The following is a 13,193-nucleotide window of genomic DNA, read 5'->3' as shown; positions in this document are numbered from 1 at the left end:
AATAAAAACGTATAGTGCAAAAAAGCATTTGCACAACCCACTGATATTGCACGTGCCCATAAAAAGCAGCAGCACTAAAAATAGCATTAAAAGAAACAGTTCATGTGTCACGGCTCAAGTTCATAGTGCAGATTTCATGTGTAGTCAACAGATCACAAGTGCAAAGGTCACAGTTCAGGGTCTAGAGTTCATGTTCATAATCCACCCAAAACATACACAAAGTATGTTTTGGGTGGATTAAATGATAATCGCGGGACATGTTATATAGCAGATTTTTACTTCGTGATTCTCGGTTTCCGAGTGACACGGCTTTCAGAATAAGATGCTTTGCCTATTAAATGCCAACAGCGCCATCCACCAGATGGCGCTGTTGGCGGTAAATTAGTGTGTATGTGTGTCTGTGTGTATGTGTGTGTGTCTGTGCGTGTGTGTGTGTGTGTGTCTGTGTGTATGTGTGTATGTGTGTGTGTGTCTGTGTGTGTGCGCGTGCGTCTTACATAGAGCTGGGCGCGGAGCCTCTCGTCATCAGCGCTAACCCTCTCCCTCATCACGGCGGCCTCCAGGGTCTGGTGGCTCAGGGCACGCTCCACCGTCACGATCCTGGACACCTCGTCCTGGACGTTGGCGTCGGCATCGGCCTGCGCCAGCGCTACCGCCTGAGCCCTCTCGTGTGCCACCCTGGATGAGAGGACGACATCGGCACAACAACTGTTGATTTGGGCAGCACATTCTTTGGAATCTAAAATTCTGTATCCCAGAAGTATGTATCCCACTACCAGAATCAGAATAGGGTCGATGTGACCCTCAATGTCTTCACATATTGTACAGTTAATATATAACGCATTATTCAGGCACATTTCAGCCACCTCTTTTTGCCCATTAGGACCACTCTACGCAACGTCATCAAACAGCACATCATTCTACAGGCCACAGGTTTCATCAGGTTACATCTTTTATTTTATTTATTTATTTTCCTTTTTTCTTTTCTTTTTTTTCGTGGCGGTAGAGCTCGACCGGTCGAGCTTCTAGTTTTAGTAATTTGAAATGTTTTAACTTTCGTCTAGTGTTGGTCGACTAAAATGTACAGTTGATTTTGTCCACAAAAATATTGTAGCCTTGGTGTCGTATATGCCTTATTTTACACTTACATGCTGAAGATAATCGTCCTTTACTTCTACTAGATTTCCTCTCCACTAGTCCCTCTAACATTTTAGTCTAGTTTTTATTGTTGACGAAATTGTCAATATATTCTTAAGTCTTAAGTTTTCATGACAGTGAAAAATGTTTTAAAAAAATGTTCAGTTGACCAAATCAACACAGACTATAGAATCAGTCAGTGGTTCTTACACTTTTCAGGCCGCAACCACCTAAAATATTATTATTTGAGCTGTGGGGTGAACTAGTCCTTTAATGTGTATTTCCAGACATTTAACCACCTAAACAAACTTGAACTTTCACTCTGTAGGTGGTCTGCTCTTTTTTCCCTCTACACCAAACCTCTTTGCCGACAATAGCCGATCTACAAGTTAACAATTCAGCACGAGTCATTGTGAGGTCCAAGTGGCAAATGTAACACACTATCACACAAACATTTGGCAGCGCCCCTGGAACCCTGAGCCCCTGTTGAAGACCCCTTGCTCCAAACACAACACGTCCTCCGTGCTCCACACCTTGCAGAAAGTTTCCAAATGAATGACGAGGTGCGCTACATTTACAATTGTCTACGGCCAGAGGTCAAAGTTTCTGCTTTAACACAACTGCCAGAACTGGCTCAAATTCTGAGGCCAATGGCCTGCGATGAAAAGAGAGGACAAACTATGCTTAACTTTTCACACAAAGACGTATGATATGACAGCCGTTTGCCGCAGACACACTACTGCTTTATTTGAACCTGGCCGCCGGGGTACTCATACTGTAGTTGCCTAGCAACACCGTGCTTGGGAGAAGGTGGGGGAACATCACTGAAAAACCAGAAAGTCCTTCTCTGAGTAGGAGGGAGTGAGTGAGTGAATGAATAAATGAATGAATGAATGAATGAGTGCATGGATGAATGGATGAATGAATGAATGAATGAATGAATGAATGAATGAATGAATGAAAGTGACTGAATCATTCAGTCGATTATTCGTCATCCAGACATTCATTAATTCAGTGAATGAATGAATGTCTTCCTCTGAGTCGAATCGCCTGACCGACCGACCGGACGGAAAGACCGTTGAGAGCTAGCTCTCTTTTTCAAGCAGACCCTGAGAATATGAACACAAAAACAATACAATCTCAAATGAAGTCCAAAAGAACAACAAAAATCAGCATAATGCAGATGTATAATGCATCCTCAAGTAGTACCATAAATGTCTCTATGGAGAGCAATCGATGCAGTCCTGGAGTTTGTTCCATTTTGTCTAGGGCACAGAAGGTGAAAGCAGTCTTTCCTTGTTCACTGTTCATTCGTGGAGAGATAAGTCAACTGTGTGTGTGTGGTGTGTCTGTGTCTGTGTGTGTGTGTGTGTGTGTGTGTGTGTGTGGTGAGAATGTTTGATATCCCATAGTTTTTCGAATGAATGAACTAACTAACTAAATGACTAACTAACAAAGATCCATTTGTAAATGCTCAGAGTACAAAATACATCAAAAATAAATACTGAAACCAGATGTAATCATTAAGGAAAGTTTATGCATGCACTGTGTACTATGTAAACTATGTAAACTCTTAATTTCCATTTTCCAGCCATTCAGTTGCAAAAGAAAATGGGGACCCCACCCAAAATAAATTGGCGACCCACGGGTTGAGAACCCCTGTTCTAAAGAGTCACATCAGGCTTTAAAATCCATTAGATCAAATGACAAAACCCTGCATCTTTATACAGCTTGAGATGACATCACTGAGCACCAGGAGGACATGACTCACAAAACATTGATTCTGAGTTTTTTGTAATGGATGACTAAACAGGTATAGTCAAAACCTTCCCCCCAATGTCGCCGTCATCATCATCATCATAGAGCAACTTGACGACAGGGATGAGGGAGGTCATAGTAGAAAGAGAGACATGTGGGGAATCTGTCGGGGAAGACAAAGCAGCCGACAGAGGTGGCATGACATGTTGTGTGACCCTGAGGAACTAAAGAAAAGGGAGAGGGAGAGAGAGAGATAGAAAGACAGAGAGAGAGAGAGAGAGAGAGAGAGACAGAGAGAGAGAGAGAGAGAGAGAGAGAGAGACAGAGAGAGAGAGAGAGAGAGAGAGAGACAGAGACAGAGAGAGAGAGAGGGGCAGAGAGATGGAAAGATAGAGAAAAGAGTGAGAGAGGCAGAGAGCTGGAAAGAAAGAGATGGAAAGAGAGAGAGAGAGCAGCCATGTCCAGCCTCACAGTCTAATAGGCTGCGAACGTCAGCACACTCCATCCATCACTGAGCCCTGACTCTCTCGCTTACACACACACACACACACACACACACACTGAACAATAAAACTAGCACCCACACGGTAAAAAAAACCACATGCACGCACACGCACAGTTTATATCACTATACCTGTGAGGACATCGGCATCTTTGTGCAGGGATTTTATGAAAGCCATTTGTCAAATCCTTTGGGCAGCTTGCAGATCGACAATTTTCGGTGCACGGCGCCAGCATGCGACTAAGTCTAACAACAACCTGAATCTTCTTTTTCTAACCGTACAACATTGTTCAAATACTAAAGCAAGCTTTTTTCTTGGAAAATGGTCCTCACAACGTATTTTTCTGACATTCTGCCACACACACACACACACACACACACACACACACACACACACACACACACACACACACACACACACACACACACACACACACACACACACACACACACACACACACACACACACACACACACACACACCCCCCCCCCCCCCCCCCCCCTCTCTCTAATGGCCTCTTACATTCACCATTTCTGCAACACTCCTCCATGACTCCCTGCCTGCACTGCTAATGCACCACCATGCGCTTATCCTTTAAAGCTGCACTCCCTAAGTTCTGTGTCCTCTAGCGATGCGGAGAGGTCACTGTGACACCTGCGATGATTGGAACCCGGGTCTACCCCAAAACATCTATAGCGAGCTTCAGGCAGTACTACCTGCCAGCCACTAGGTGTCCTACTGCTAGTGAGGAACAGCACATTTGTATTTGGTTTTAGTCAGTCTTTTGAATACATTTTAATTTAGTTTTAGTTGTTAGGGTTTGTCTACTTTTAGTCTACTAAATCTGCAGTTTGTAGGGCTTTGAAGCCTGATTTATTTTACAACACAGAGCGCAACCATCATAAAATCACTTGTCCTTTAGTTCTACTCTTCTTCACTAGTCCCTCCCTAACATTTAGTCTAGTTTTTATTAATTGATGAAATTGCCAATATATTTAGTCTTAGTTTTAGTCATCATAACTCAGTTTTTGACAGGTGAAACCTGGCTTATGATCGTTGTGATGACCTTTGCACGACCTAGTCCTGATTGGCTGGCCGAGTCTGACCCCATACTCTGAAACGCCACCTAAGCCAATGGGAGTCTGACCCCATACTCTGAAACGCAGCACGGAAGTCTCAACCAAGCCCCCAGACTTCCATTGAAATGAATAGTGGGGGTCGGGCCCGTCGCTTCTCAGCGGCTCTCTAGATATATTATAACTCTATGGTCTCAACCCAGAGTGTGTAACGCCGCAGAAAATGGGGACAGATGCACAAAGGAGAACGCTTGTTTCACCTGGCTGTTAATGATACGGGTGTCATTCTTAGAGTATTTCTACAATAGGGTATTGATACTTGAAACTAATAAATTGGTCCAAAAGGATGGATTTCATTGCTTACTGTAATGACAGTAGTCCATTAATTTAGCCTAGCCAGGTGCCACACGGTCACCTCAGAAAACAACAGAAAGTCTTGATAAATAGAATCAATATTTGGTTTTCTATTTCTCACCTCAAATGTGAGAGCAATGTTTAGCTGCACATGGCATGTTTGTTTACGTGGCTGCCATGTTGGATACAGCACAGAATCAAGCGGTGCAGATTGATATGAGCCAGGTGCTCTGCGTCTTTGATTAGACGGCGGCATGTTATTGAGTTTGGTCATTATTCAAGAATAACCAAGCCTGTGTAATAAATTGCAATAACATACTCCACCATGCAGATTGGTTACAAAATTGCAGATTGGTTACATTCATTCAAATGAGTTGCAGATTGCATCCTGAGCCAGTCATCCATTATTGTTTTTTCATCTGCATATCCACATGTTTCCCCCATGAGTGAAACTTCTTGTTTCACTCTCTTACCTTATGTTAGGTATTATTCTAAAACTCGAATAGATATTTTTATTAGATACTATAAAAATGTTTATACTGTAGTTTACAAAATAGTGTAGCCTCAATAACCATTTAGTCCTATTTTATACTCAAGCAAAATACCAGCTAGCCAATCAAACGCATGATTTTATTAAAATATATATTTTTTATAATCAGTTTGATTCCTCTGTTGCATGGCCTTCTCCCCATAAATGCAATCGTTTGTTTTTCTTCTCTACAGCCCTGTAAAATGTATCTTAATTAAAAAAAATAAAAGGAAAAATTGTTCATATTTGGTTGGAAGCTTGAAGTTGAACAGACTCTCATCCTGAAACCATGGACGGTGTGAGGAGAACTGAGAAAAGCCCAATAAACAGGCTGTCTGGCAGAGAAAACTCTTTTCAACTTGCCAACCCCCCCACAAGTGCGAACCCAAGCAAAGGCTGCTATCGCTATAGCTGGATGCTATCGGTCTGCCCGCTATTGCTTTCTGATCGTTATTACCTCGTTGTGGGATATTGGAACCGTTTTTCATTCGCCCATGGAAGATTGGCATTGTGAAGGAGAGGGAGAGAGCGAGAGGGTTTGAAAAAAGAGAGTTTGAGAAAGAGAGAGTGCCGCATATGGACGGAAGAATAGATCTTTTTTGGAGGATAAGAGGGTGATGTTTGCTCTGGCAGCAAGAGAGAGAGAGGGGGGGGGGGATATGTAATCTTTGGTCAGAGTATATGAGAAGAGAGTATATGAGAAGATTGGGCCCGGCAACCTGTGTTTTGATGAGTCAGTGGACAGAGCGATGAGAGAAGGATAGAGACAGGGACAGATAAAAAAGAAGCAGAAGTGTGCCAGCCAGGCCGAGGCATGGAGCTGCCGTTAATTTGAAGAGGGGAAAGGACTGCGATTGTGTCCAGGAATGCAAGCAAGAAGCAGGATGACCTTGCGTACTTGAGTGCATCTTGTTTTTTTTTCCTTCTTAAAGGCTGACGGGAGAGATTAAGGCTGCTGCACTTTATGATAGCTTTATGGACAGCCAGGCTGAAATGCTGTCGTGTTGGGGTCAAGTGTGCATTAAAGAGGGCGGGCGGGCATCATGCATACTTGCGTAGGTGTGTGTGTGTGTGTGTGTGTGTATGTGTGCGCGCGTGCACGAGCAACGACTGTACGTGCGTGTATACTTTTCATTTAACCATGATAGTTCCAACAACCAACTACCGTAAGAAATGCTGTGGTCAATATCGCCAAAGCCAATTCAAATACATATAGCAGTTAGCAGGTATATCACCTGGAATCACCTCCCGAGAGAGCTTCTAAAATACATTTATTCCCCCACGCACGCACGCACGCACGCACGCACGCACGCACGCACGCACGCACGCACGCACGCACGCACGCAATGTGCCTCTTTAATCTCTTCAACACTCTCCCTCTTCCACCATCTCTCCTCAGCCCAGAGACTTCAACTATGTGTTCATTAATGCGTCATGTCATCTAGCTGTCATCTGGTGCCCGGGCCTCGCGTCTCAATATCGTCCGTCAGGGACAATGCATCGTGACAGTCTGGCACAACAGTACAGTACAGACCCGACCGCCGAGCTCGGTACAAAAGCCGTTTAAAGGCCCCATGCAATATTGATGTCGGAATAATGTCGGCTGAATGCTGGCTATGAATTTTTCATTGACGTAAGCCCTTCCCCCTATAATACACACTCATATGCCCAGTGCACGCATACGCGCGCACGCAACTATACCTGACACGACTCCCTGCTGGCTGCTGCTGGAGATGGCTGAGGGCAAACACACAGATTCTTCTTTGTTTGGTTTGTTTTGGTGTTTGTCAGTACTGCAGTAACCAGTACCACCTGGTGTGGATGTTTGTCTGCTGCTGCAACAACTGAACTGATTTGTTCAAATATTTGTTGGTCAAACACTTGAGAGACTCTATGTTCTATGGATCTACCGCTCTGAGGAATAGTCCTTTCCAGATCAGAGCAACTTTGCAAAAAGTTACCGGGAAGTTTGTTTTAGCAACAAACGGCATTCTCCACGCCGAAACCAATCTTTGGAGAAATACAAGAAAACAAAATATTTTTGTATTTTTCTGCTGTTTCACAACTCGTCTCCTTCTGCTGGAGCTGGACACACATAACAGTATAGAGGTTGGCAAGGAATATCACTTCAAACACTAGCCATGTACGGAATATCACTTCAAACACTAGCCATGTACCTTCAAACACTAGCCATGTACCTTCAAACACTAGCCATGTACCTTCAAACACTAGCCATGTACCTTCAAACACTAGCCATGTACCTTCAAAAAAGAGATACAGATTTCCAAAGTTCAATAAGGTCAGATTAAAGAAGTCCTTTGTTCATCAGTCGATCTTGAGTCAAAACATTTCGTGTTACAGTATGTCAGATGCGTGTATTATGAGTTGCATACAAAGCTACTGTGTCGCAAGAAAATAATTGAGAGTGACAGCTGACAAAGACGTATCGTACTAGCGCATGTAGATCGGCTATTTTCAGCAAAAGGGTTTGGTGTAGACAAAGGGGAAAAAAGAGAGTTTTACTTTTGGGGGTTTAAATGGTTAACTATGTGAAAAAATACACATCAACATGAATCCAACATACACTCATGTATATGTGACTCTTTTTGATACAGAGACAGTCATGGCGGCAAGACTACTGTAACTGTTCAGGAGAGGAGACAAAACGCCTGTGCTATTAATTCATTTTGGATTAAAAAAAGAAAATAAATCAGACTCTTCACATACTGTACTAGAGCAGTGGTTGAAGGTTCCCAAACTCCCTACTAATTAGCCCGCGGACCCCCATTTGAAAAGATATACCAGGGACCCCCATAAGAGAAGATTTGTACGGCTGTAGCAGTGATTCTCAACCCTTTTAATTTCAAGGACCCCCCCAGTTTGACATGCACTATACGGACCCCCATTTAATGGCATTTCTATCTCTGGGACCCCCAATTTATATTGTTAGTTTAACTCTGAGAGTGTACAAATGTGTACACTCTCAGAGTTACAGACCCATAAGGGTCCATTTGCTTCCAAACTATCATTTAGCTGGGTACCCCCTGGAACTCCCTCAAAGACCCCTGGGGGTCCCCGGACCCCACTTTGGGAACCATTGTACACACGTAAATATGAAATACATGCTTAAACATGTAGCTAGGTGTAATGTTAGACCACAGAAATGAACCTTTCAAGCCTGTTTTCTCAACTCACTGTTTCTCTGCAAGACATTACTCTATAAGCCATATCTCCAAAACTGGAGGGTCAAACTGAACAACCAATGTCAATTTGAAGCTATGATGCTTCGATTTATTTTTTAAATCCAATGACTTACTGTGGGTCAAGTTTGGTCACATATAAAGCGATCTATGAAAAAGTTTAATCTAGAACACAAATTGATTTAATATGTATAGTGGGGGGGGGGGGGGGGTCCCTGCTTCATCGCTCTCATCTAGGGGGTCCTTGAACTGCAGAACATTGAAGACCCCTGATTTATGAAATGCAATTTATTTCGATCGCTGTTCTTTTCTTTAATGGCGTTTGTTTTGGATCATTTGAAATCCCATGACCTGGTTTAGAAGAGGTGAGGGACACATTAGGAAGCACTCTGATGCTGCCATGGAGGTCAGGCACGGATGGAAACAACATCCATTTGGTGCTGCGAGCAACCAACCTGGGATTGGTAAACACACCTACACACCCACACAAACACGCACGTGCACACACGCACGCACACACACACACACCTCGATACCCCCAGAGAACACAAAAACGAAGACGAGAAACGTATGGACTGTGAAATGATCTCGGTGCTACGTTAGGGCCTGAGGATATTAAAGCTTCAGTGGGTGCATGTGTTCTTCACATGCACACACAGAAGCGCACGCGTGCGTGCGTGCGTGTGTGTGACTGTGTGTGCAACATGTGTGTGTGTGCATGTGCGTTAGGTTTAGGCATTTGGTCATTTCTTTCTAAGTGGACTGTTCGCGGCTATCCCTTGTTGAAAGTACCGGGGGAGGCAAGATGGCCTCTGATTTCTTCCCATTCAGCTACAGCCACCGCCACCCAATTTAGTTGAACACACATAGCTACTGTAACCAAATGATTATAGACGGCCCACAAGGTGACAGCGTCCAAATCAAGTTAATTCTAGAATCTAGTTGTATCATTATCAGGTACGGTTCAGATCAAAGCCTTTGTTAATTTCATACGTCAAAAATGTTAAGGTATACGGTATACTGGACGTAGAATAGAAAGCCATCATTTGCCCCTAAGGGTGCCACTTTTTCTTTTTTGCTTTAGAGAAACAAGAAAACGGGGAGAGAGATTTTAGATTTCAACAGGATAAAGTTAAGATTATTATGGCCCTGCACTTCGGCTCTGACCAAGTAGGGTCAAGGGTGTCTCAGTGGCCATCACTAGCAGTGCATGTCAGCACAGTGCAGGGCTGGGAAAAAGCTTAAGACTCCATAATAGGACATTTCCACAACTAATTAATGGTTTAAATCCAGGCTGAGAACCGCCGGCTGACACTTTGAGAAACACAACAACAAGCGTGTAGAACTGCTAGAGCAGAATCTGTAGCTGTTGCGATACAGAGGAGGGGTGGTGGCTCAAGTATTCTGAGGCTGTGCAAGAAGGCCCATGAATTTCACCTTGCAGATCAAATCCGGCCACATCTGGTGGATAACTATTACCTGAAGTGAAGTTTACACAACATTAAACGACTACTGCATTTTTATAGTATTGCAAATATTGCTAAGTTAAATGTTATTTAGTTATCCAGTTCTAAACGGACGGTGACTTATTGCCATGAACACGGTTATTGAATAACCACGCCCATCCCTAATGTGGGTGTCTAGAATCAGCGATATAGAAACTATGTGAATGTGAGAATGGGCACGCCGGCCAGCCTAACGGGGGAGTGGACACCCATGCAGTGGCGCAGGGAGAAGGTCATCTTACTCACTCACAAGTCGGAGGCGCAATTATGCCAGACAAAGCAAACACAAGCAGTTTGACTATACACACTGAAATAATGGGCAAAAAGTTTGCCAACAACGCTGCTGAAACTTTTAAGTGTCGGAGTCGGATACACTTCCAACTGCACTCAAATATATTATCAGTCAATGAAATGAAATCTATATTTACCCAGGGTATCTGGGCTAAGCTCAAGAACTTGTTTCCAGCCAGGCCCTGCTCATAGAACACATTTCATCGTAGTGGTTGATGCCTTGTTCAAGGGCATTTCAGCGGTGGTAATTTTAACGTGTCGGACGGCTGGTTCGAACTGGGAACCTTCCGGTATCTAGACCGCGCCGCTATCCGTTCGGCCACCGCTGCCACGTATGTAGATACTCCACTGTTACATTCTTAGCTTACGCATGTTTCATGATAACTACTTTTTAATGTATGTGATGTATTGCCATGCTTTTTGTTCTTGCTTAATGTAAATCGCTCTGGATTAAGAGCTGTCTGCTAAATGCCTAAATTGTAAATTGCTGTGCGCTCTGCTGCGCTGCGGAGAAACGAACTGAAGAATGTAGGCTGACCTATGATCAGTTTAGTGTAGCAGCGACACGAACGGCTGTGTTACCTGTGTGATGATTATTCTGGTTTAGGATCAGCAGCGCAAGAGCTACACAATGCACATGCGTACCATACCATGCAATGCAAGCCAAGACGGGTTGATTTGAAAACACTGGCGTGCAATTCTACATTATATCATGGATCCCGATTCCCGAAGCCCGACAACAGTCACCAGTGTTGACCTCAACGAGGTGAAAGCAAAGCTCAAAGCAAATCATTATAAGAAGGTCAAAGCAAAGCAACCATGGCAACACTCGTGCGTGGCCCCACTTTGTGCAAATCGTGGATAAAGAACAGAGCAAAGTATAGGAGCTGTTATAAGTGCATTTTCCATTCAGCCAAGACAGGCACATGCATCTGCTAAAACTGATGATTGTGTAAAAAACAAACACTTGGTTAATTTTAAATGCACGCACGCTGAGGAGACGAGAAGAGACAAGTCTCTCTCTCTCTAGCCCCATCACCCTCCACTGCAGAGATCATAAAATGGTAATTGGTCAATACGTCCGCTATATTATTCCATAAAGTCCACAGTTATGCCTGCCAGATCTCTCGGAATATCAGAAATAATCGGATCTCGGTCGGGCGCGGTGCCGGCATTTGAAAGAAATCTCGGAATAGGTCGGAATCGGACTAAATTGTCACAGATCCATCCGGGCTTGGTTTTTCTATTTGAAAATGTTTCCGGAACGGGTCGGAAACGGTAAAATTTCACAGATTTGTTTGACCCGTGAAGAGCTCTAGCTGGAAGGGAGGAGATATAGTTACCAAGAAAGAGGCACAAGATAAGAAATGAGCAGTGAATATACTGTACATACTGTATATGCAGGATGTGGAAACATTGCAATCTGACGATGATCAGTTTTTGATTGATTGAAAATTGTATTAACAGTTTGCAGAATTACAGTACATTTCAAGCACAAACTCAATACAAAGGCTGTTAACTGTGAGTGGACGACCCAATTAAGCATTACACTTGTTTACAACAGGGTCCACCATGTTCAATTCATCAAAACATTAAGAGACGTACAAATAGACACTTCTATATAGACAAAGAACAGTACAGGAATTCATCATATTGGAGGTAAAAAGGGAAAAGAAACATATACAGTGAGGGGAAAAAGGGGGGGGCAGTGGGGGGGATTCAGATTTTACGGGGGCCAGTTTCGAATTGCAGCCATCCGTAGGTGCCCTTTGAGAGCGGTTTTGAAGGAGTCAAGGGATTTGCATGTCTTAATGACTGTTGGTAGGGCGTTCCACATTTTGGTGGAAAGTAACTATAAGTAAATTTGCTTATGTACAGTACTTAAGTACAATTTGAGGTATTTGAAGTTAACTTGAGTATTTCCAATTTCCAATATCCAATATTGATTTAGATTTTTGATTGTTTATTTATTTTCGTGTCATGCACACTTTGTGCCCAACCCTCATGGGTTTATAAGACACCATTTCACAGTTGCAATTACAGCATGTTTTACATTACATAATTTATGCATTTACAGCATGTTTACATTACATAATTCATTATATTACACCTCAGATGTATACAGAGTACTCTGCCTTCTTTCCCAAGCTTGACAGATAAAATCTGCTACAACAAAAGTCCCTTTGGCAAAACATATCTCCATTTTTACATAGTCATTTAAATCTAGGAAATCCCCACATATAGAAGACATCTTATTAACCAGAATATCCCTTATGTCATCGTATTTAGAGCAGTAAAACAAAAAGTGAACTTCGTTTTCAATTTCATCTATACTTACTTCCACTCCACTACATCTCGGGTTACTTTGTAGATTTTGATTATTATTACAAAACATACATTATTCAGGCCTATTTGCATTTCTGTCATCACTGAAGTCACTTTAATGCTGTAGCAATTAAAAGCCAGCAAACTTTGTGGTTTTGTAGGAGGCAAGACATCTAGAGATGAGTCTGTAAGTCTGTCTGTCTGTCTGTCTGTCTGCCTGCCTGTCTGGGGCTAATCTCGCAAACTGCTGAACTATTAGCGTACGTTACCAGTAGGCCAAGGAAGGGGGTGTGCTTGTACATCTAGCTAACTCATGCTACAGAAACAGGAGATAGGCTCCTGCCCCATGGCTCGGCAAGGCTTACTTAATTACTTACTTACTAAACCAATTTAGTGGCCTTGTGGTTAGAGTGTCTGCCCTGAGATTGGGAGGTTGATCCCCGGCCGGGTCATACCAAAGACTATAAATATGGGACCCTATGTCTCCCTGCTTTGCACTCAGCAGTGGATTGGGG

At 43.2% G+C, this 13,193-nt stretch overlaps 1 protein-coding gene across 9 annotated transcripts in view; it reads right to left on the bottom strand.

Moving 5' to 3' along the window:
- chchd3a (coiled-coil-helix-coiled-coil-helix domain containing 3a) overlaps positions 1 to 13,193 on the bottom strand; it is a 137,394-nt gene that overhangs the window by 93,651 nt on the left and 30,550 nt on the right. For all 9 annotated transcript variants that reach the window (XR_013788958.1, XM_079493990.1, XM_079493991.1 and 6 more), the window contains one exon: positions 498 to 678. Coding sequence is in view for 8 of the 9 variants with exons in the window: in XM_079493990.1 (XP_079350116.1) it covers positions 498 to 678 (181 nt within the window). In the remaining variant the exon portion in view is untranslated. The remainder of the gene's footprint in view (positions 1 to 497; positions 679 to 13,193) is intronic.

Source organism: Electrona antarctica (assembly GCF_951216825.1).
Source record: "Electrona antarctica genome assembly, chromosome: 23".
NCBI lineage: Eukaryota > Metazoa > Chordata > Actinopteri > Myctophiformes > Myctophidae > Electrona > Electrona antarctica.
Note: the sequence above shows the minus strand (reverse complement) of the source record. Positions and strands in the feature narration are given on the sequence as shown.